Source organism: Chrysemys picta, chromosome 1 (assembly GCF_011386835.1).
Source record: "Chrysemys picta bellii isolate R12L10 chromosome 1, ASM1138683v2, whole genome shotgun sequence".
Classification (NCBI taxonomy): Eukaryota; Metazoa; Chordata; order Testudines; family Emydidae; genus Chrysemys; species Chrysemys picta.
In genome coordinates, this window is record NC_088791.1 from 155,312,939 (window position 1) to 155,334,758 (window position 21,820).

The 21,820-nt window shown below is 42.2% G+C and overlaps 1 protein-coding gene across 2 annotated transcripts in view; it reads left to right on the plus strand.

Moving 5' to 3' along the window:
* The window catches only part of SLC19A2 (solute carrier family 19 member 2), a 35,159-nt gene extending 14,161 nt beyond the window's left edge, over positions 1–20,998 (plus strand). Inside the window, exons 4-7 of one of the 2 annotated variants that reach the window (XM_008177290.4) lie at positions 980–1,172; positions 2,405–2,546; positions 3,511–3,670; positions 19,675–20,998. In XM_008177290.4, the coding sequence (XP_008175512.2) occupies positions 980–1,172; positions 2,405–2,546; positions 3,511–3,651 (476 nt within the window). In that variant the 3' untranslated portion in view covers positions 3,652–3,670; positions 19,675–20,998. Of the gene's footprint in view, positions 1–979; positions 1,173–2,404; positions 2,547–3,510; positions 5,296–19,674 lie in introns of those variants that run through there. The other variant, XM_042852899.2, reaches the window with a different exon arrangement.
* Positions 20,999–21,820: the final 822 nt, after the last annotated feature.

Genomic DNA, 21,820 nt, shown 5'->3' on the forward strand with positions numbered 1-21,820 from the left:
CAGAGAGATTGCTAGCGCTCTGAGGGACAGGATTAGAATTCAAAATGACCTTGACAAATTGGGGGAACTTGTCTGAAATCAACAAGATTAAATTCAGTAAAGATAAATACTTCGCGTAGGAAGGAAAATCTCAAATCCACAACTACAAAATTAAGGATTACTGACTAGATGGGAGTACTGCTGAAAAGATCCTGGAGGTGATAGTGGATCACAAATGGAATATGAGTCAACTATGTGATGCAGTTGCAAAAAAAAAATCTAACATTCTGTGGTGTATTAACAAGAGTGCTGTATGTAAGACATGGGAAGTAATTGTCCTGCTCTACTTGACACTGGTGAGGCCTCAGCTGAAATACTGCATTTCGTTCTAGGCACCATGCTTCAGGAAAGATGTGGACAAATTGGAAAGAGTCAAGAGAAGAGCAACAAAAATGATAGAAGGTTTAGAAAACCCAATCTATGAGTAAAGGTTAAACAAACTGGGCATGTTGTCTTGAGAAAAGTCTTATCAGGCTCCCCCTCAGCTTCAAATATATTAGGAGCTGTTATAAAGAGGACAGTGATCAATTGTTCTCCAAGCCCACTGAAGATATTACTTCTTGTTCTAGGCCTAGTCTACAGCAAGGGTGATTTAGGTTAGATATTGGAAGAAACTTTCTAACTCTCAGGGTAGTTAAGCACTGTAATAGGCTTCCAAGGGAGGTTGTGGAATCCCCCATCTTTGGAAGTTTTTAGGAACTGATTAGACAAACACCTGTCAGGGATGCCTCTGACAGGGGTTTGGACTTGATGGCCTCTCGAGGTTCTTTGCAGCCCTACAATTTCTGTGTGTGGTTTTAAATGTGCACAGTAGTGGAGCTCCCCTCGTGCACATCTCGTATATTTAGACATTAGTTTCTCTTAATCTAATGCACAGAAGGTTTAAGCTGAATGTCTGAGCAACTATCAAGTTGTATTTTGTTTTCCTTTCTACTTATAGGAGCTGTTGCTGTATTTGCTGTGGGTTACATAAAAGTATCCTGGGCTACCTGGGGTGAGGTGGCATTGGCCCTGTTCTCCTTCCTCATTGCTGCTGCTGTATATGTCATGGACACTGTTCGTAACATCTGGGTGTGTTATGCCTCATATGTAATCTTCAGAATTGTCTACATGCTTCTCATCACAATAGCAACGTAGGTATTTTAATTTAAAAAGCAAACCAAAAATAAAACCTTGACAAGATTATAGCTGTCTGTCTCAAAACTGGCTTAATGTTTTGCATGTAGAAGATCCTTGCACAAAAGGCACTGCCAAGTTCTTTACATTTGAGCGTTGACAAATTGCCTGCAGTTCAATGGCAGACCTGGGAATAGAACAGAGGTTTTGTGATACTAAAGTCATTGTTTATAAATACTGGGTAGTGTTACCTGTCAGTGAAATGTTTTTCCATAAACATTGTTTGTTTGAGTGAAGCCATAGGGAGGGGAAGAGGGGCAAGTGCTATGTCAATAATACATGGTCAAAGTTTAGACATACCAGAAGGAAAATGAGATGATATTATGTCACTTGTGGAGTGGAATGCAGCAACTGTTTAATCAAACACTGCAGCACAGGTTAGCTGGGAAGTGAAGGAAATACTGTAATCCACTGTAAACTGCAAAGGGAGTTTTCCTCAGTAGGACAAATTGGAATCTGGCCAAGACAACCAATAACAAGTCTCCTCCTTAAAGGAGGAGGGTGGGAGTCAGTGCAAGCGTGCCCCCTTCTGGCCAAGCAGGGCATGAGCCCAGCTCACTCAGCTCAGCGGGGCTGTCAGTCTGTTTCTGGTGCCCGGGATACCCTCTTTGTTCTCAGGTACCACAGGCGGTTGGTCCCTTCATCCCTGGGCAACTCTTTAGAAGTTTGCTGACAGGAGCTCCTTTCTCCAGCCTGCTTACTCCTCTGATAGCCCCTGCTTCCCAGCCCTTGTATCCCCCCAGCAGCTGAGCGACTGCCAGTCAACAGTGGTTGGCAGTGCCTGTATTAACCCTTTAGTTGCTGGGCCAGTGTGGAGTACATACACCCTGTGCTAGTGGGTCTTCTGTATGACTTCTGAAAGATGGCCCCTTCCAACGGCACAGAGCCATTCAGGTACCAGGAGAGAGTATTTCAGTACTGACTCAGATAAAGAGTGCAACTTACTGAACTTCTGAAACTGTTTTCTGCAGCAGTTTGGGTTTCCCTGTGACATTTTCCCCAGTGCTAGCCAGCTGTGACCCTGCTTAGCTTGTGAGATGTGATAAGATCACAGTGCCAAATGATATGGCTGTGGAAATATTTAGCCAGTTTATGAATTAACTTTTCACCCTACATAGTTTTACCCTGAAAGGTTCCTTCTTCCTTTTTCCTCCTGTATTCACATTTCTCCCTTTGGTTTTCTGCTTAGGTTCCAAATTGCTACCAATCTAAGCATGGAGCGGTACGCCCTGGTGTTTGGTATCAATACTTTCATTGCCTTGGCTTTGCAGACTTTGCTCACCTTGATTGTTGTTGACTCCAGTGGTCTTGGGCTAAACATATTCACACAGGTAAGATCACTGCTTTATCTTTACTAACTGGGGAAGAAGGAAGGGATGTAAATCAGAATGTGGAGCCTCCCTCCTGCTTCTGTCATCTGTGGCCTGGTCCACACTAACCCCCCACTTCGGACTAAGGTACTTCGAATTCAGCTACGTTATTAACGTAGCTGAATTTGCGTACCTTAGTCCGAACTTACCGCGGGTCCAGACGCGGCAGGCAGGCTCCCCCGTCGATGCCACGTACTCCTCTCGCTGAGCTGGAGTACCGGCGTCGACAGCAAGCACTTCCGGGATCGATTTATCGCGTCTAGACAAGACGCCATAAATCGATCCCAGAAGATCGATCGCTTACATCCGGACCAGGAAGTAAGTATTGACGTACCCGGTGTGTGCTTCTGATCCAGGTCATTGCTGTTCAGAGGGTGTTCAGTGACCTGCTCTGTGACCTTGTGTGTGGAGAGAGAAGAAAAATAGTGTTTCAGTTCTGTTGCTAACAGACAGTTGTGTCCATGTTACAGAACCACAACCACACTTAGCACCAGTTGGCTGCCTTGTTAATTTTCTCTGAGTAGTCAAGGATGGAGGCTGAGCTCCCATCTCACCCCATTAAGACAGGGTTTGAGGAACAGGTGTATGGGAGGGCTGGGCTGCCACTGTTCTATTCTAGACATCTTCCTGTAGCCCTGTGCAAGTGAAGCTCCTGTTTAGTTCAGTGAGAGGTTTTTCTGTGCGCACACTGTGGCATTGGCCCCTTTTAGGTAAGCAGCCTTGGAGACTAAACTCAATTTGTCTAGAGTCTTTCACCAGTTCTAATGAAAGTAGTGATTAAATCCAGATAATGAACTAGATGCAGCACACTTCATTCACCAATCCTATTTTAAAAAAAAAACTGAATATTTTTCCTTTCATATAAGGATGGAGAGGAGTGGATTTGCTAACCTTTAACTTATCAGTTTTCTCTCCCACTTTGCAGTTCATGATCTACGCTAGTTACTTTGCAGCCATATCGCTGGTGTTCTTGGTCAGTGGCATATACAGTGTTATGAAGAATTACAGAAGACAGGAAGAGATGCCAAGCAGTTCTACTGCAAGCCCTCCTCAGTGCAGCGAATGAGGACATATTCAGCTGTGATGTATGAAGATGAAGTATTTATTAGTGTCTTTGCCATTTGTTTTCCAAGGCAGTCATCTGAAGTGTAATTTATACTATATTAGTAGCACACATCAGAGGGAAAATTATTTAATTAGATCTTACGTAAGTAAGAATAGACATTCCTTCTCAAATGCCTTTTTTTATTGTTCAGTTCTATGTGTATGGAGGTGCACTGAGGTATCACGAGTTTGCTCAAGAGGTGATCTTGAGAGCCGCAGGTTTCACTAGCCTTTCATCAATGCAAATAAGGCTTTGTGTGTGTAAATGCGCCCTCCATCCACCTATCAGTTTTTGAGCACGAAAAGCCTGGAGCTGCTGCAGGTCAGTTGTGAGGTTCACTAGCAGAGCTCTGTGTGTGTGTGGTGGTGGTGGGGTCCGGGGCTGGAATAGCATAGGGCATGCTATAGGTCAAAATGGAGGTACATTGGCGTAGCTGGCATTGTGCCTTACCCATGCTGTTACACGCACACTTCTGAGTACTGAATATATTTTAAATTTGAGGTTTGTATGTCTGCATGTTTCTTCATATTGCTTGTACTATTTCTACCTGGTCTGCCATCCCGTCTGTCAGAGTATCGTAGCTTTCCTTGGTTCTCTCCCCTGAAAGCTAAAATGTGTTCTGGACTAGCCTTCTGACACCAGTGAGTTGGCTGTTGGCAAATACATTTTGTTCTGGGTAAGTCCATGCTGTGGCTTGCTTCAAAAGGACTATAATGCTGGAGAGAACCGAAGAAGCTATCTATTTGTCCAGAATACTGGTCTGTGGGATCATGGATGTCCTTTAGAACTCTTGACTCCTGTAATGCAAAGGCCATTGACCCTGAATGCTCCAGTATAGGTTACTATAGTACACTAGTACTGGGAATGAAGTTGAGTGACTGCAGTTACTGCAGTTTTTTTCATTTAAATACTCATTTCTTTTTTATTTTAAAACACTTGGTGACATCCTATTGTGATTAGGTCTGTCCATACTTAAACCCTTCCCCCTTTCTAACTGGACAGGAAAACTCCATGCATCCTAAAACCTGCCTTTGTTTTGCAGTCTGGACAACTTATGACTCGCCTGAGTAATTTGGAAAAGGAAATACACAAAAGATTGCACTGCTGTGTCTAAATTGGCTCTTTGGGGAGGGTCAGTTGCTATGCTGTATGCTTCCTATCCAGCTGATTCTACCATGTTTACTCACTTCTGCCTTTATTTATTTTATTTGTAAATGCAACTGAGGTTTCACAGGGCGGAAGAATTTTTTTTCTGCTGAGAACTGAGAATCGTCCATGGGGGATGTTGGGAAGGGAGATAGTTCCATGAGAGAATGCTTTTTTTACAAAGTGAGCCAGAGAATTGAGTGTGTAAGTTCATTATTCTCCTGCTGTCCAGGACCTGATCCATCTCAGATTTGAGTTACTTTAAAGAGTCCAACAAGTATAGATGGACCTCAGGCAAAATCCCAGGATCTGGACTTCCCCAAACTTCCTGATGTTTGAAATCTGGTTTCTTAATGTTTCCTGGGGCCATTTTTGCTGACATCTAGTTGTATGTAACTTAGCTACCGTATCCTGAAAAAGAAACTTGAAAGGAACATTTAAAAGTGGTTTTTTTTGTTTTGTTTTGTTTTTTTTTAAGAAAACTTCTCAAGCAGTGTTAGAGGGTAGGTTTTAGGCAAGAAGAAATAGTGATTAAACATAATTTGATAACTGTTCTTGGAAAACAGATGGCCATTTCACATGCAGCCCCTTGTAATATAATCTCAGCCTGGTTGCAGATGATACAGGAGCATGGGGATGACTAACCAAAAGAGGAAGCTGAATCTCCTAGCCGTGGCTCCCGGGTGGGGAGGTGGGAGAGGAGACATGGTCTGGGATAAGGGGGCCAAAGCTGGGGATGGGGTTGGAGCAGAGCTGGGAACGGAAGGACTGGGTGGTGGTCCCTCCCCACCCCCGTGGGGGCTGGCCTGGGCCCCACCATGCCCTCTCCCTTCCTTTCTCCCTACTCCCCGAGCGTTTTGCCCCACAGTTTGGGGACCTCTGTTCTAGAGTGATGTTACTAATGGATTGTGGCAAGATCAAAATGTCTATAGGACAAAAATTATTGCCATGTCTGTTTTAAATATAGGGTCACTTTACCTACATTCATTGGTTTAAATAATTATAGTGTATCTTAAGCCTGGAAGTCCTTTTCAGGTTCTTATGCTATGCCATCACTGTGGTATTTGAATGCTGCAGTGATGGAGTATAAGAACCTAGATGGAGGAGGAGATTTGTTTGTGGAACAAAGGTACATACATATGAAATATTGCAAACAAGACATAATCATGGATAGGACCTTTTTATTTGGGTTTGTTCTGATATTACAGCAACTTTTATCAAATAAAGTATTTTACACAGTATTTCCTAAAATGATCTTATCTGTATTTCAACACCTTGCTTATCTTGAGCATTGCTATGGCAATGGGCATGGCTTTTTCTAATAGTTTTTATGTAACAGGAAATGGGGGGGTGGGTCAATTAAAAAGGAACCACGGCTAAAACAAATCTTGGTGGATGGCAATTAACTATTTACTGTTCTTGGTAGCTTTGTAGATGTCAGTATAGGAAAAATCTTGTGTCCTAAGACGAGGTCTCTACTCTGACCTCTTTGGACTGCTTAGCAATCTAGTTTTAGTAAATATTTATTCAGCAAGGGTGAAATTCATTTGTAGGTGGAGGGCCCAGTAAAAGGGTACTGTAGGAGGGAACACTAGTCAAGGAGCCACAGATACATCCGCTGCATGGGAGAGGAGAGATCACTGGAAAGCAGGTTCCAGAGAGGCAGGTTCAAGGAAGAGCCACTGAATGGATGCGTGTGGCCAGGAACCCTCACACAAAGAGAGCTGCCACCACCCCAGCCCATAAACTCTACAAAATAACCCCCCAAAGAGAGGTTGTGCTTCAGTTCAAGTCTAAGGGTGGAGGTGGCTTGGCTTTTGCGAAACCTGATCCAGTAGAGTGAGGTTTGAGGGAGAATGTAGGTGCTCGAAGAGTAGCTGTTGCTCTGTGTGACCATTACTGTATAGTGGCCATGTGAAGGACTCTTGCATCGATGTAAGTACTGAAGACATGAGCCAGAGGCCTGAGCATCAAGCAGCAGATATCCCAGGTAAGCACTAGAGGTCAGCCATGAAGGGGAAATACTTAAAATAGGTTTGCTGGGTCCACATCTGAAAACTAGGTTAGGGGTGGGGAGACAAAAATAGTGCTGTCGATGTCACCACCACTACATTCACCAGCAAGCAAAAAGGAGTTATGCTACCACAGTGTGTCTTCTCTATAACCAACTCTTAATGATCTTTATCTTGGGATCTAGACTATTTTTAATTAGTTTTATGTACTACACCTCCCTCTGCCAAGTCTTCTGGCTTTACAGATGCTATCTTGTTTCAAAAAGTCTCTCTCATATTTAATGTATGGAAGAGCTGAACAAACAAGGCAAACATTCACTATACAAGCGAAATGAGGAAATTGACAGCACACACAGTGCCATTAAAAGCAAGAAATATAATGTAATGTAGAATAGTGTGCTTTTTTTTTTTTTTTTTTTAAATCATGTGTGGATGTTTTTTGCCCCAAATTGGTGGTGTCCCTCTAATTTGGAAAAGGGTTGCTTTGGTCTAGGACTGTATTGATTTGTTGTATCCTAGTGCCACCTAGGGCACCAGTCAAATTACTGGGACACCAAACAACACTTACAAAGTGAAAAACTAGTGATCCTGGAACACTTATTGCTCTCGGAATACACATGGTAGTGGGCACTATGCTTGGTAGCAAGTATATGCAAGTTTGGGCCAATAATAAGGGAAAGGCAGAACCACATTTTCTAGTACTTCACTTTTACAAAGTGCTTCTCATCCGAGTTCTTAAAAGTACTTTACAAAGGAAGTCAGTATCATTACTCCCATTTTCCAAAGGGGGAAACTCAGGTGCAGAGATGAAGTGATGTGCAGGATCACCCAGCAGGCCAGTGGTAGAACTTAATTCCTTATCTTTAATCTGAAAATTGATGACAATAGTTCACCCTTCTGCCTTACCTGGATGACTAGATGAGCTGACTCAGCTGGGTTTCCAGGCAATCTAGGGGATTAAAACCTGATGCTTCAGGCTAGATTCAGCTGTGATGGTGAACTATAAAGCAATGGGTGAGATTGACTCAATGATGTCTCCGCTTGGCACAAGACTCCCAGTGGAAGGCAGTTTGTCAGGTAGGAGGTCATAATTGCAGCCACAACTATCCATTTGTAGAGAGCTCTGGAGATAGTGAAGCTCCAAAAGTGCATGGGTGTGGCTAGGTTTGCAATGAGCCAGCAGCCAGTGAGGGCATTCCTGGAAGCCCCCAGCAGAACTTAAAACTAACATCTCCCAGGGAGCAACCCTAGTGGGCAGGGGGATGGAGTGGAAACACCTTGAAGTAAATCTGGAGGTACAACGTGAACTTCCCTGCACCAGCTATGCCACTTGCTGTGGATTCTTTGCTAAAGCTTTATAGTCACAAGCTTCTCCTTTTTTGGTAAGTCTAGTATTGCCTGTGGGAAATTAGAGCAGGCTTGATGCAAAGTCTGTAAGGTGAGTTGTCATGTGAAAACAGTGTCTTAAGTGTTCTGGTCAATAAGCATCTATTTCAGTCTAGCTAAAGGTGACATCTAACCAATGGTTTTCTGTGCTGTCATCACTTGCCCATTAAAATTGTGTTTTGAAAACCAATGGCATGTTTACCATAAGTGCTAGGAGACTTTCAGAAAAGAAGTAATACAGCAAGTTAAATTGGCTATTTAAATGTTACTATAAGATTTGTCAGAATTAGTAGTGGAGCTCTATATTATTTGCAAGGTGTTGACAGGTGCTTAGCAACAGTGACATGCTCCCAGCCACCTAAGAATGCTGCTGATAGCCACCATTTCAAACAAAAGGGTTTCTAGTTCATAATGACCTGTTTCTATTTATACATTGTATGGCTGGTTTCATTGCCATGCAACAGCTACCAGAGCCTGCTAAGCACAAAGATACACTGTGCTACAATCTACAGGTATTATTTGTTTTACGCCCTATAAACATCAGACAACCCAGGATTTAACTGTAAGATGTTTTTATACTTAAAGATCTCTTTGAATTCTTTCCATTCTATCCCTAGTCATAAATGTGTCATGAAGTTCCTTGAAATTTGTGGAAGTTATTAATTTGTGTTAACTTCACACTTCAACATTCTACTCCTAACTTCATTTGAATTTGATCAGTGTTCATTGCCAAACAAAACATGTTTAATACACAATCTGACAAATGTAATCTACATAACCTCAAACACTGATGTAATCATAAATCATTTAAACCTATTTAAATTTATACACTAATGGTCTTCTCTTAAAATGTGTACTTCCACAGTAAGTCATACAGTTATAACAAAACTTAGTACCCTGAAATTCTGTGGCCTGTCAGAGATCTAAGGTATGTCTCATAACAAAATTTAACTATATAACCAAGAACTTATTTCAGTTGGCTTATTTGTACTTATGAACATAATTATTGGACTATTGTGTATGAAAAAGGGAAGTGATTTCTAAAGTTTCTCAGAATCTTAACTCAGGAGTTTTTGTTAGTGCAATTTAGAAATGAACATCAAAAACTGTCACTTCATGTTAACCCAGTTGGTTGGGTTGGAATACTTATATTTAGCACTCAACAGTTTTCATCTCTACCTGATTTTTCACTGCCCTGCACTTGTAGCAATTTACATATATGCAAATCCATGTTGCAATGGTTTAAAATGACTAAAGCAGTGGAAGCCAAGATCCTAGCTATCAGTGATTAAAAGGTGGGTAAATAAGTACCTCACTTTTAAGAATACTTAGCACTTATATGGTCTTCTAGACAGTATTTGATCCTGTCATGAGGGCAGGGGACTGGACTCGATGACCTCTCGAGGTCCCTTCCAGTCCTTGAATCTATGAATTTATACAGTGTGTTTCCAAATAAGGCACAGAATGGCTCAGTGACATGCCCAAAATCACACAGCAAGAAGACAGTGACAGAAATGTGAATTCTTGCTATCTAACTTCCAAACCCTACTTTAGATAACTAATAGTTCTCAAATAAACTATGAATATTATTACATTGCAGTGGCAGTTTAAACATCATTATAGTATTGCCAATAATAGAGAGGCACTCTCACTACAAGCTACTGTTTTTCAAATTTTTGCATAAACTTAAGCCCATAAGGCATTTTATCATGTTTAGTAGTAGTAGCTGAAAGAATTTTTTGAGTTGTTATATATATATATATATATATATATATATTTTTTTTTTTGGTCATGTGTTTAGATGTGTGAATGAGAGAGTGATATTTTCCTCCATTTAAGCATCTTCAGTGTGCTTTTTGTGCCCTGCTGGAGCACCTTACATCTGATAAGCTCAACAGCCGTCACAAATAGTGAGATGCCCTACACCCACTTTCTGAAGCAGCTAAGCTCCCCTATTTTACAGCTGGGGAAAGAGGCGGGGGAAGGCACTTGCCCAGGGTAACATCGTGAGTTGGTGTCAGTGCCAGGGTTAGAACCAAAGGCACATGGAATTCTTTAGATAAGTACTTCTCAAGGGCTGGAATATGACCTAGAAGTAGATTGGAAGAGGGTGGTTGGTGAAACACATCTCATTGATGAGAAAGCAGAAAACCCTTTTAGTTACTAGGGCCCAGAAAGAACCTGGGCAAGGGAGGGAAGGAATAGCTCCCCCTCCTTCTGTTCCTGCAGTCTCTACAGCCATTCTCTCAATCCTACTGCAGGTCTTCGCACCTCTTTTTTCCCTACTTGCCAAGTATCAAATTCAGGGCAATGAAAGTGGCACATCAGGTCCTGTGGAGATAACCTCACCACCTTTTGGAGTGATCCTATCCAGAGCTGAGGGCTGTGTGGGCACGGTGGGGAGAGGAGAGGAGAGGCACTTCCATCAGAAGTCCTAGCCACTTGTAGTACCCAGAAACCTCTAGTTGTTTCTTCATATGATCCCTAACAGATTGTGGGATTCTGGACCATTGTCTGAGTGGCCGAATTGCATAAACCACAATGTTCAGAATCTCTGATCTGTGAAGCATGCTGCCAAAAACTGTCATTTAAAAAACTTGCTGTGAATTAACTTTGTGTAGATAGCTGTGAAGTGATTTGATTTATAAAAAATGTGATAGTGGGGGTGGTAGAAATATTTAATGGAACTACTGCATTGTTGTCCTTCTCCCTTATGTTCCATCCCAAGTTTGTATACATGTATGTATATTAAATTAAACTGCTGTTTGAGGTGTTGTTGCTATCTCGGTCTAAGGATATGAGAGAGGCATGGTGGATGAGGTAATATCTTTTATTGGACCAACTTCTGTTGGTGAAAGAGGTAAGCTTTGGAGGCTCACAGAGCTCTTCTTCAGGTCAATTAAATTGCTGTGTGGGCTGGGGCGTAGCAAAGGAGTCCAGAAGCAGAGGGAAGGCTGCTAGGCCAGTTAAGTCAGGATTTTATCACCAGTCTTGTAACATTCAAGGTTTCCTTAAAGCCCCAGCTCCTGCAATTTTGGGAGATTGGGCTTACTTTTTTTCTTTTTCTTTGAAAAAGTAATTTTCTGTGCCCCTTGGTTAACAAGAGGCTTGAAACCATGCCCAGCGTGGAACCTAACAACAGCTCAGAAACCCGAGAGGGGAGGGAAATTCCCAGTGGTGGTTATATTTTAAATCTCATGATTTCTGGCCCCTGACTCTTGATGCTGGGTGCCGTCTACAACCGGGCACTGGGTCTGGGGTGCTTGGTCACCTTGTGCCTTGAGGCAAAGGCCTTAAGGGCCACATGTAGCGTGTGGTGTAAGACGTCAGCCTGGAGCTGCATGTCTGACTGCATGGGGGGCTTCCCTAGGAAAGCAGGCTTGGAGCGGGGAGCATGGGGGGAGGTGCAGTGCCCCAGCGCAGGGCAGCTGGCGGGGAGGTCACAGCCTGTGTGAGCTCTAGCGCTAACACACCTGCTCTGGGTGGCCCTGGCCAGCATCCAAGATGGCGGCACTCCCGCCTCTACCTAGCTTAGTAGTTATCTAGGTCTCCATGGAAACCCGGACGAGCAGACCTCTCGTCTATTTTCTCACGAGACTTCACCCGCCCTCTCTTTGTTGCTTAGGCAACGGAACAGAGAGACAAGTTTGGCCCTTTTGACCCGCCGTTTCAGCGCTGGGCTCTACAGGTGAGTGAGGGGAGCTGGGGCTGGTTGCTGCTACCATGGCAACGCCAGTCGCTGAGGGCTCCCGGCACAGTGCGCAGGCGAGGGAGGGGCGGAGCCCGAGGCACAGGGAGCTGATGGGACGGGCAGCCGGCGGGCGCCGGAGCCGGGCGCAGAACCCCGGAGTCCTGGCTCCCAGCGCGTCCCCCTCCCCCGGTTCCTTTTGCTCGGAGCAGAGCCGGGCTCCCTGATCTGCCTGGAGCCAGCCCGACCCCAAAGGTGAGAGCGGGGAGCCGCCCTCCTCCGGCCCCTGCGAGCTGCTGCGCCCCGCGGCGCTCCCTGCGCTGGGTGGGGGGAGCGGGCGCCCTGGAGACGCAGGGGGGGTTCGCGCGCCCTGGAGACGCAGGGGGGGTTCGCGCCAGACCGCCGGCTGCGCGGTACAGCCCGTGGGGTGGGCCCTGCGCTCGCCGCTAATGCGCTTAGCCGCAGGGAGCAGTGGGGGCAAAAGACATTCCTGGCTTCATGACTAAGCTTGATAAGTTTATGGAAGGGATGGTATGATGGGCTAGCCTAATTTTGGCAATTAATTGGTCTTTGACTATTAGCGGTAAATATGCCCAGTGGCTTGTGATGGGGTGGGGTCTGAGTTACTACAGAGAATTCCTGGCTGGTGAGTCTTGCCCACATGCTCTGGGTTTAGCTGATATTCATATTTGGGGTCGGGAAGGAATTTTCTCCAGGGCAGATTGGCAGAGGCCATGGGGGGTTTTCGCCTTCCTCTTCAGCATGGGGCAGGGGTCACCTGAAGTCTTTAAACCACAAGTTGAGGTCTTCAGTAGCTCAGACATAGTTCAGGGGTTGTTACAGGAGTGGGTGGGTGAGATTCTGTGGCAGGAGGTCAGACTAGAACAGGGGTAGGCAACCTATGGCACGCGTGCCGAAGGCGACACGTGAGCTGATTTTCAGTGGCACTCACACTGCCCAGGTCCTGGCCACCTGTCGGGGGGGGCTCTGCATTTTAATTTTAAATGAAGCTTCTTAAACGTTTTAAAAACCTTACTTACTTTACATACAACAATAGTTTAGTTATATATTATAGACTTATAGAAAGAGACCTTCTAAAAACATTAAAATGTATTACTGGCACGTAAAACCTTAAATTAGAGTGAATAAATGAAGACTCGGCACACCACTTCTGAAAGGTTGCCATCCCCTGGACTAGAAGATCATAATGGTCCCTTCTGACCTTAAAGTCTATGAGTCTAACTAGGCAGCTTATCTCTGGCTGGCAGGTGGCGACTGGCTCCTTTGCAGTGTGAACATTCATACGGTGGAGGAAGGTAAATTGGAGATCCCTGTGGGGGCCGGGTGCTCCCAGCACAGGGCTGGAGTCTGCTGGAGGTGACAGGGGTTCGTGCTTGGCTTTGCATTGCAACTCATGTGCTGGGCAAGCCACTGTCAGCACTCCATGCTCCAGTTTCTCCACATAGGTAAAATGGATCGCTTCCCGGCTCTTTGAGCTCTGGTCAAGTGAAAAATTCTCGGTTCTCCGGGCTCTGGTCAAGTGTAGTAATCGCTTCCCGGCTCTTTGAGCTCTGGTCAAGTGAAAAATTCTCTAAGTTATATCTGTTCTTATCAGTTTAATCTACTTTGCATAGGGATCCTTGCTCTTAATTTGTTAATGAATTTGTTGCACATTGCAATAGCTTGGGAGGAAGGTGTTATAAACATATAGTGTCTTGTGATTTTATTTCTAGGAGCCAGAAAAAAAAATAGGAGTACTTGTGGCACCTTAGAGACTAACAAATTTATTAGAGCATAAGCTCCTGTTCTTTTTGCGGATACAGACTAACACGGCTGCTACTCAGAAAAAAAAATGTCTGAGAGGCAGACTGGAAATGCTCTGGATAGTTTTAAGAACATTATAGACTTTACAGCTGCTTTGTATTAGTGAGGCAGATAACTTGCGAAGTCTACTAAAGGGTTAGTCTCATGAACTTAATGCAAAACTTATGGTAATGATTAGTCTCCCCTCTGCACCCCTTTGTTCATACATAGTAATTTTTTTGTTAAGGCAATAACTTTTTTGTTTTGTGTACTCTGTGCAATGTGATAGCATTTAGATTGTGCTTAGAACTTTGCAACTCTATAAATGTTGAATTTCTTACTTTTTGTGCATGTCAAGTCCCTATCATGATTTTATTTTTATTTCTTAATTGTATTATGGTGCTAAGCACTGTACAAACATATAACAAAGACAGCAAGTAATCTGAAGACCTTACCATCTAAAGGCTTGTCTATGCATGAAAATTTTGCCAATACGTCTATATTGGTGAGAAGAATAAACTATACTGGCAAAAGCATACTTTTGCTTATATAGCTGAGTCATAAAAAAAAATCACACCTTTAACAGGCATAATAAGCCAGCAAAACTTTTAAATATAGACCTGGCCTAAGTGGTGAGCTTTTACAGCTGAATGTGGTGGTCTGTGTGTAACTTTTTTGTGTTTTAATGATTATTATCCAACTAAATAAAAACAGTTTTTTGTTTTTTTTTTTACTTTACTGTGCTGATTGAGAATTACAGTACAATAGAGACAGAAGTCTCATTAGATACTCCAGTTCACCCTTCTGCAGGGCAAGGTGCTTGCTAACTGCACTTGAAGGAGAGATTCTTAGCTGGTGTAAGTCAGCTTAGCTCTAGTGAAAGTCAGTGGAGCTATGCTGATTTACATCAGGTGATGGAGAAGACTAAAACATATCGAATGAGTAGTGCACTGTTTTCATTTGTTCTATTTCTTAATTTCTCAATCAGTTTTTGTCCAAGAATAAAGCACCATACATAATTTGGGACTGCTTAGCTCTCAAATTTAACTTTTAAAGTAAAATTGGTTTTTGATCAGAAGCAACATCTAGTGGTTAGCAGAGGATGGGAGTTCAGGTGCTATTCCTGACTCATTGCCTTGTGGCTTCATCTGTAAAATAGAGGTAAAATTTGCCTTCTGAACATTAGACTCAAAAGGTTTAATTCCTTTTTTAAAAGCATTTTGAGTGTCTCTCATATGGTTCTATAGAATGGCAATGTAGACAAGTACAAAAGATGCATCCAAATAATTTCTTAATTATTACAGCTTCCTCACCCAGGCTTGGATAACTCAAATAGCCCAATGGAATTTTACTAAACAGTGCAGAATAATTCATCTTTGGTCTGAGAGCAAGCATAAGAAATTTCAGCCCAGGGGTAACTTCTCCAGAAAATTTAAGTCTAAAGAGATGAAAATAAGGATTTAGGATCTGTTGAGTGCTTTCAAGTCCCATTAAAATCAAAACACTTGGATACTATGGCAATGGGTGTGATGTAAGAACCTGAATAGGAGTTCAGAGCATGTAATAATACATTCCATGGGTGGCGTACCCGCGCCCACTTATCCACTGCTTTAAAAACTCCCACACCCCAATCTGGGTCTATGCTGGTTATGTGATATGTATGTATCTCGTGATCCTTGTAACGGATACCTGTAATCCCTCATAACTCAAGCCTGACCCCAGATGTATAGTATCTTCCCTCTTAACTTGTGTATATTTAATTTTAAACATTAACTTTAATACAATTTTTAAATATGTTCTTGCTAGATCAGGTCCTTAGATTGAAAGTGCCCTCTCAATCATGAATGTAGGATCTATGCTGTGATCCTTTCTAACAGAATACATTTTGTTCCTCTCGAAAGGCACTGTATAAATAAGCTGAATTTTGCACAGTATTGTGATTAAAAAACATCACTCATTAAAGTGAACATATGCAGCATTTTGTATTGTGATTATGCAGAATTGTACAAGTCTGAAACTCAGGCCAGGTTCACTGCAAGTTTCACACAAGCATAGTGCCTATTTGGGTGGAACTCGAAAAAACTGTTTTTTGGCTGAGCTCCACTTTGAGTTTTGGACTTCATTTGAACTCCAGCATTCAAATGTGAACCAACCAAGGCAAATGTGTGTGCATACTTCTGCGCTTGAGTTGTATGGTCATGTTGTGAAAAGTCCTGTTGTGATGTGTGTAGCGGGATATGAATACAGCTACAATTTCTGGGGGAACTACAGCATAACCCTGAAATCCCTAATGTTTATTAATATCTCAAGGTGAAAATTACGTTCTTCTTATTTGCATTGAATTAGAGACATGTATACATGAGTAAGCAGATATTGGTTGTCTTGCTCTTTTTTTCTTCAGTTAATCATAATCCTTTGTGACATAATAATCACCAACGCAACAAATTTTGATGTTAGAAACTGAGAATTTTGACTGAACGTGAGGAGGAAGTAATAGCCATCTCACTATTTCCAGGATCTTCTTGGGGCATGAAAGGGTCACAGCTAATTCTTGTAGTTTATATTGTATTGCAAACTTTTGCTACTTAAAGATCTGTTAATGCATTGCACTACCATGAGACACTCGGGCAACCTCCAGGTTGTAGCAGAAGCCACAAGGTGCAGGAAAAGAAACTTTTAAACAATCCCAATATCCTGCATTTATACAGATACCATTAGAAATAAGGAACAAGGAACTGAAGATCTAGAATGTGTAGGCAAAACCGTAAAAGACTGTTTTCCATGCATTGTCCGCAGCTGCCCAGTAGCTGGTGAAAGGATACTGCAACATGCAGCCACAAAGGGATGGCCCAATCTTGTCATTAATAAATTGTTTACTCTGTGCTTTGCTGACAGTCTGGTAACTCCCACCATATGAGTGATTCTTGCCTCTGTGCAGAAAAATTGTAACTTTGGCTCTCAACCCTTTTCCCAGTTTCTCTGAATTGATATCCAAATGATGTCATTTCTCCTCTAATCCTGATGTGGATGGTGTTATCTGAAAGCTAGCAACAAATGTGTAAATGTGCAGTAAGGCCTCGTGTGTGAAGTTTTTTAATAAATTCAAATAGTAATCTTAATCTACTTCTTTCTAACCAGAGGGTAACATATCTGTGTGTCACCATCTTATTCACTGTTATTCAATTAGCTCCATTGTCAAAATACCAACCCTCAGCAATGAGCTATGTTAGTCACAAGGTGGTAGTACCAGATGGAAATGAGGATGGAGGGAAACAGGATGGGAAGGAAAGGAGGAATGGGATCTGTCTCTGATATCCTAGTTCTACTAACCCATGCTCTTTTCATATGTACCAGCTAGTTTACAAAGTATCTCTACTCTATGTTGGGGTCCATAACTCATTAATATGCAATTTGTTATAAGATGTTAACATGAAATATTGGGTTAGAAGTTTAATGGTAAAGCAAGGATGGGCAGGGATGGTGTCCCTAGCCTCTGTTTGCCAGAAACTGAATGAGCGACAGGGAATGGATCACTTAATGATTACCTGTTCTATTCATTCCCCCTGGGGCACTTGGGATTGGCAACTGTCAGAAGACAGGATACTGGGCTAGATGGACCTTTGGTCTGACCCAGTATGGCCTTTCTTATGTTCTTAAGTATGAGATTGTGACTAAGAATTAACTTATAGTTGAATATTATTACTTCATCTTACTAAGTTGTGGTTTGATTTACTTGGTTGTACTTACTAGTAAATGTAAAATTATCCAGAATAAAATATAAAGTAGTAAAGCAGTATTTCTGATTATTAGGAATAGAAAGTTGAACTTAATAATAAATTATTGAAGTTGATTAAGTATATAATCAAAATTTGTGTGATAACATTCCTATATTTAAAGCGGAAATAGATAAATTCCTTTTGGAAAATATTTGAGTAAAGAATGAATATTGAACTCCAGAATTAAAACTTTAAGAAAGCTGCACTAACATATCACAGAATGTGAAAGGATTATTATAACTATGTAGAACTTTATGAGAAGAATAAACGGCACAATTACTAAAGACTTTAAATCACGGGTGGGAAAACTACGGCCCGCGGGCCGGATCCGGCCCCTCAGGGCTTTGAATCCCGCCCGTGGGATTGCCCCCCGTGGTGCCATGGGATTGCCCCCCGTTTCGCCGCAGGCCCTGCGCCACTTTCATCAGCGGCCGGCCCGACGTCCCTGCAGCCCCCAGCCCTTGCCTCCAGGCACCGCCCCCCACAGCTCCCATTGGCCGGGAATGGGGAACTACAGCCAATGGGAGCTTCGGGGGAGGTACCTGGAGGCGCGGCCTTCCACCCCCCTCCCCCAGGGGCCGCAGCGCTTCCTTGAGTGGCGCGGGGCCGGGGCCAGGGCAGGCACGCCGCTGCCACCCCGGAGCCCGAACCCCTCCTGCACCCTGCCTCCCAACTCCCTGCCCTAAGCCTCCTGCCTGTACCCCAACTCCCTTCCCTGAGCCCCCTCATAAACCCCGCACCCTTCCTCTGCCCCAATCCCTTGCCCTGAGCCCTTTCCTGCACACCTAACCCCCTCCCACACCCCGCACTCCCTCCTGCACCCCAACCCCCTGCCCTGGCCCTGCATACAATTTCCCCACCCTGATGTGGCCCTCGGCCCAAAAAGTTTGCCCACCCCTGCTTTCAATTGAAAGATAGACTTTTGCCAGACCACAACGCCCTCTCCTGGGCGCACACACATAGGGCAGCTCTTCCTAACCTGTCATTGAAAAGATTTCCAGCAATGTGATCAGCACATTGCTCCTCCAAAACTTGCAACTATTTAGTGGGACGGTGAACTATCAGATCTAACTGTTTTTTGGATAGGAACCACCTCCATCTATATATTTCAATGGGAAACAATACCTATAAAATAATTGGACCTATGCCAGCCAAGGGTAGCTGTAACTGTACCAGCAAGGGTACCATCTGCCTACCAAAGCTCAATGCTCCTACTACAAAGAAGCTGCCTGATCCCATGAACTGTTGTCACTTCTAGCTGAAGTGAGTCACCTTAGCGTAAGGATAACGTTTCATCTCCTGAGAGAGAGGTACTCTTAATTGAGTCCTTCAGGGATAACATCCTTGGGGAAAATTTGGTCCCAGGCATACATTCCTACCAGAAACCAGCCTTAGGAAGGAGGTCGTCTTCCTAAAGAAATGGAGACATCACAAAAATCCATCTTGCTCAAGAGCTATCAGTCTCTAAACTGAATGGTGAGATAAAACAATCCTGCTTCAGTATAGAGACTGGGCAATCATTGTTTTCCCCTCAGAAAACCCATAGGTGAACTCTGGACTCTGAAGGAAGACCAGAAGTTCCTTGGGGAAAGAACTATGTTGCTTTCCCATATAATCAACCAATTGGACCAAATCCCTGTGTTACATAATTCCAGGTTTAAAACTTCCATCGGAATATTTCCAAACTATTCTGTTCCAATAACTGAAAGACAGATTGTGAATAAGTCCAAAGAATAAGAAGCTTACTGCGGTCAGCATAATAGAAACCTAAATTCCTTTCCATGATAACAACCAAAAATTAGGTTCTTAGAATTGCGAGAAATAAGCTTTGCTGTAGCACCTAAAGTACTGTTTTAACCAGCACTGTGTTTATGCACAGATACAGTTGTATTCGTATGCTTTTAAGGCTGATTTCATCATTGCCCATGCTTATTAAAAAATATGTTGGCTACTCTTTAAAGATGCTAACCAAATGCTTATAATTTCACCTTGTTTTATGCTATATGCTTTAAACTGAGCCTTTGCTGTGTTGTTGTACCTTTTAGAATTAGTGTTACTAGTCTGCTGCTTTTTATTCCAGTTTAAACTGCTTTAAAGGCTTAACTACTTAAACCCCTACTCTGACTGCCTTTCTGTCTATTTCCCTTTCATGCCTACTTTGCCAAACTAACAGTCGCTGCTCTTGCCTGTGTCTGTGTGAGTGAACAAGTGACAGGTAATTTCTATTTCACCCTCCTGCTTCAAAATCTGCTGTTCATGCTGCTGTGTGTGTGCAGAGAGAGAGAGAGAGAATAACTTTTCATACTCTCCATTTCATTTCTACTGTAGTGTAGTCTGGAACACCTTTGTCTATACTTATCCTGTTTAAAAAAGGTCCTATCAGAATTCATTCTAAAATTATGAAAACCTACCAATTGCTGTCTGTCTTTTAGTTTGAGAGAAACCTCCAACTGTTGAATGAAATTTTTGTCTAACTCAAGCTCTGAGAGCAAGTTGAATTTTGATATTCCTTTGGTGTCTTAAATTTCCAGCATTCACTCTAGACTGTTAAAAATTTTCACAAAACATGCTCTTCCTCTAGATAGATTAACTGGGACTGAATTTTTGCATCCAACATTGCTTCTTAGACACCTTACTTCACTGTTCTTGACTTAAGCCTTAACTTTACACTGCTGCATTTCATAGTAATTATACCTTTCACGCCTTTCAGCTTAATCCTTATGCTATTGTAGCTATTCTATTTTGCTATTGAAATGTCTTGTGAAAATTGTAACAATAATTATGCATGTGTGTACACTAAACATTAGTATTGTGCTTACAGTGGTCACATCATTTGAAGTTATGTTTTTGACTCTCCCAGTCAGTTTTAAAAGTATTTTCCTGAGAGCATTCAAAAGAAGTTACTACTTGGCTTTCCTAAAGCTTGTTTAGTTTAAAATGCTAAAATTGTATTGCCTTGTTTTATTCAATTCCTAATTCAGTTTAGACTGTGATATAGCTCAAGTATGTTAGTTCATAGAAACCTGGTGGAGTGAAGTGGATTTGCCTGCATTTATTTTGTGACTCAGTTGCCTCATTCAAATCTGTATTTACCCGTAAAGTACTGTTTCTTTAAGTATGATTTTGTGTTATATTAAGGATTTGTAGTGCTGCCTTTTTCAGTCATACTGTACTCTTTTTTAGTTGACTTGTCAAAGTGGTATTGTATCCTGAATGACTAATGGAATGACATAGATGTTTAATTTGTGGTTATTTGTTTAACTTATACTTGCTTTGTGGTATTGTTTCCTTTGACCTAGTTGATGCTTTGATTTTTGATGTAGTTTTAGAATGTATACTCTATTACAATATGTTGACTGTGCAAAAGAAACCATATTAAATCACTTATTTATTTACATTTATGTAATCCTTACCTGCTAATTTTTGAATAGTATTTTCTTTTGTTTTTAATTTACTTCTATAACTAATTTTAATAAAAACTTTTCATTTATTTTAAAGTTGTTTCTTTGGTTGGTTGGCATTCCCTAATGCGTTAGAAAAGAATTCTTGGTGGTAGAATGTGGGACCACCTCCCTAGTCTAACAAATTAATAGCTATCAATAATTCTATTTTTGGCTTTTGTATTCCCTGAACTACTCAGATGAGGAGAAACGACTAGTTAATAATTCCATGCAATTGTTGTTTCTCTGAGTTATCAATTTTGATAGTTTGGTAATCTAATTTTAAAATTACCTCATGCTCAACGCTTTCAAAGACATGTTTTTACCCCCACACTTAAATCCTGTTGTTTACACAGGAAACAGAGGCATTTTTAAATACATATTTTAAATGGGAACAAGTTAGTTGGAGTTTGATTCTACAGCTGCTTTGGATTTAGGACTCTCACTGATGTCAGTCAAGTGTCTGATGCATCACGCTCTTCTTGTTTTGAATACTCTGCTCTATGGGAAGCTATGAAAGGTCTCTTCTAGGACTTGTGGGCCCCAGTTCTTTGCTGCGTTGTCTTTAACCTGTGGGAATTGTTTCAGTAGAGGCTAGACCTTCTTTGAACGAACTGGTGGTGCCTATGCTGCTAACATGTTAAGGAAATAAATATATTGCCATTGCCACTGCCACAGGCAGAATTGCCCTCCCCAGTATTGTTATAATAAATGAAACATCTCCCCTGCTGTTTTTATAGCTATTGAGAGAGAGAGAAAACAACAAAGCAGTAGGAGAGATGTTATCTGGTACCAGTGCTGTAGGTACACATGGAAAAATGGTCTAATGGTTAAAGAATAGGGACTAGAAGTTAGGAGATCATGGGTTCTCTTCCTACC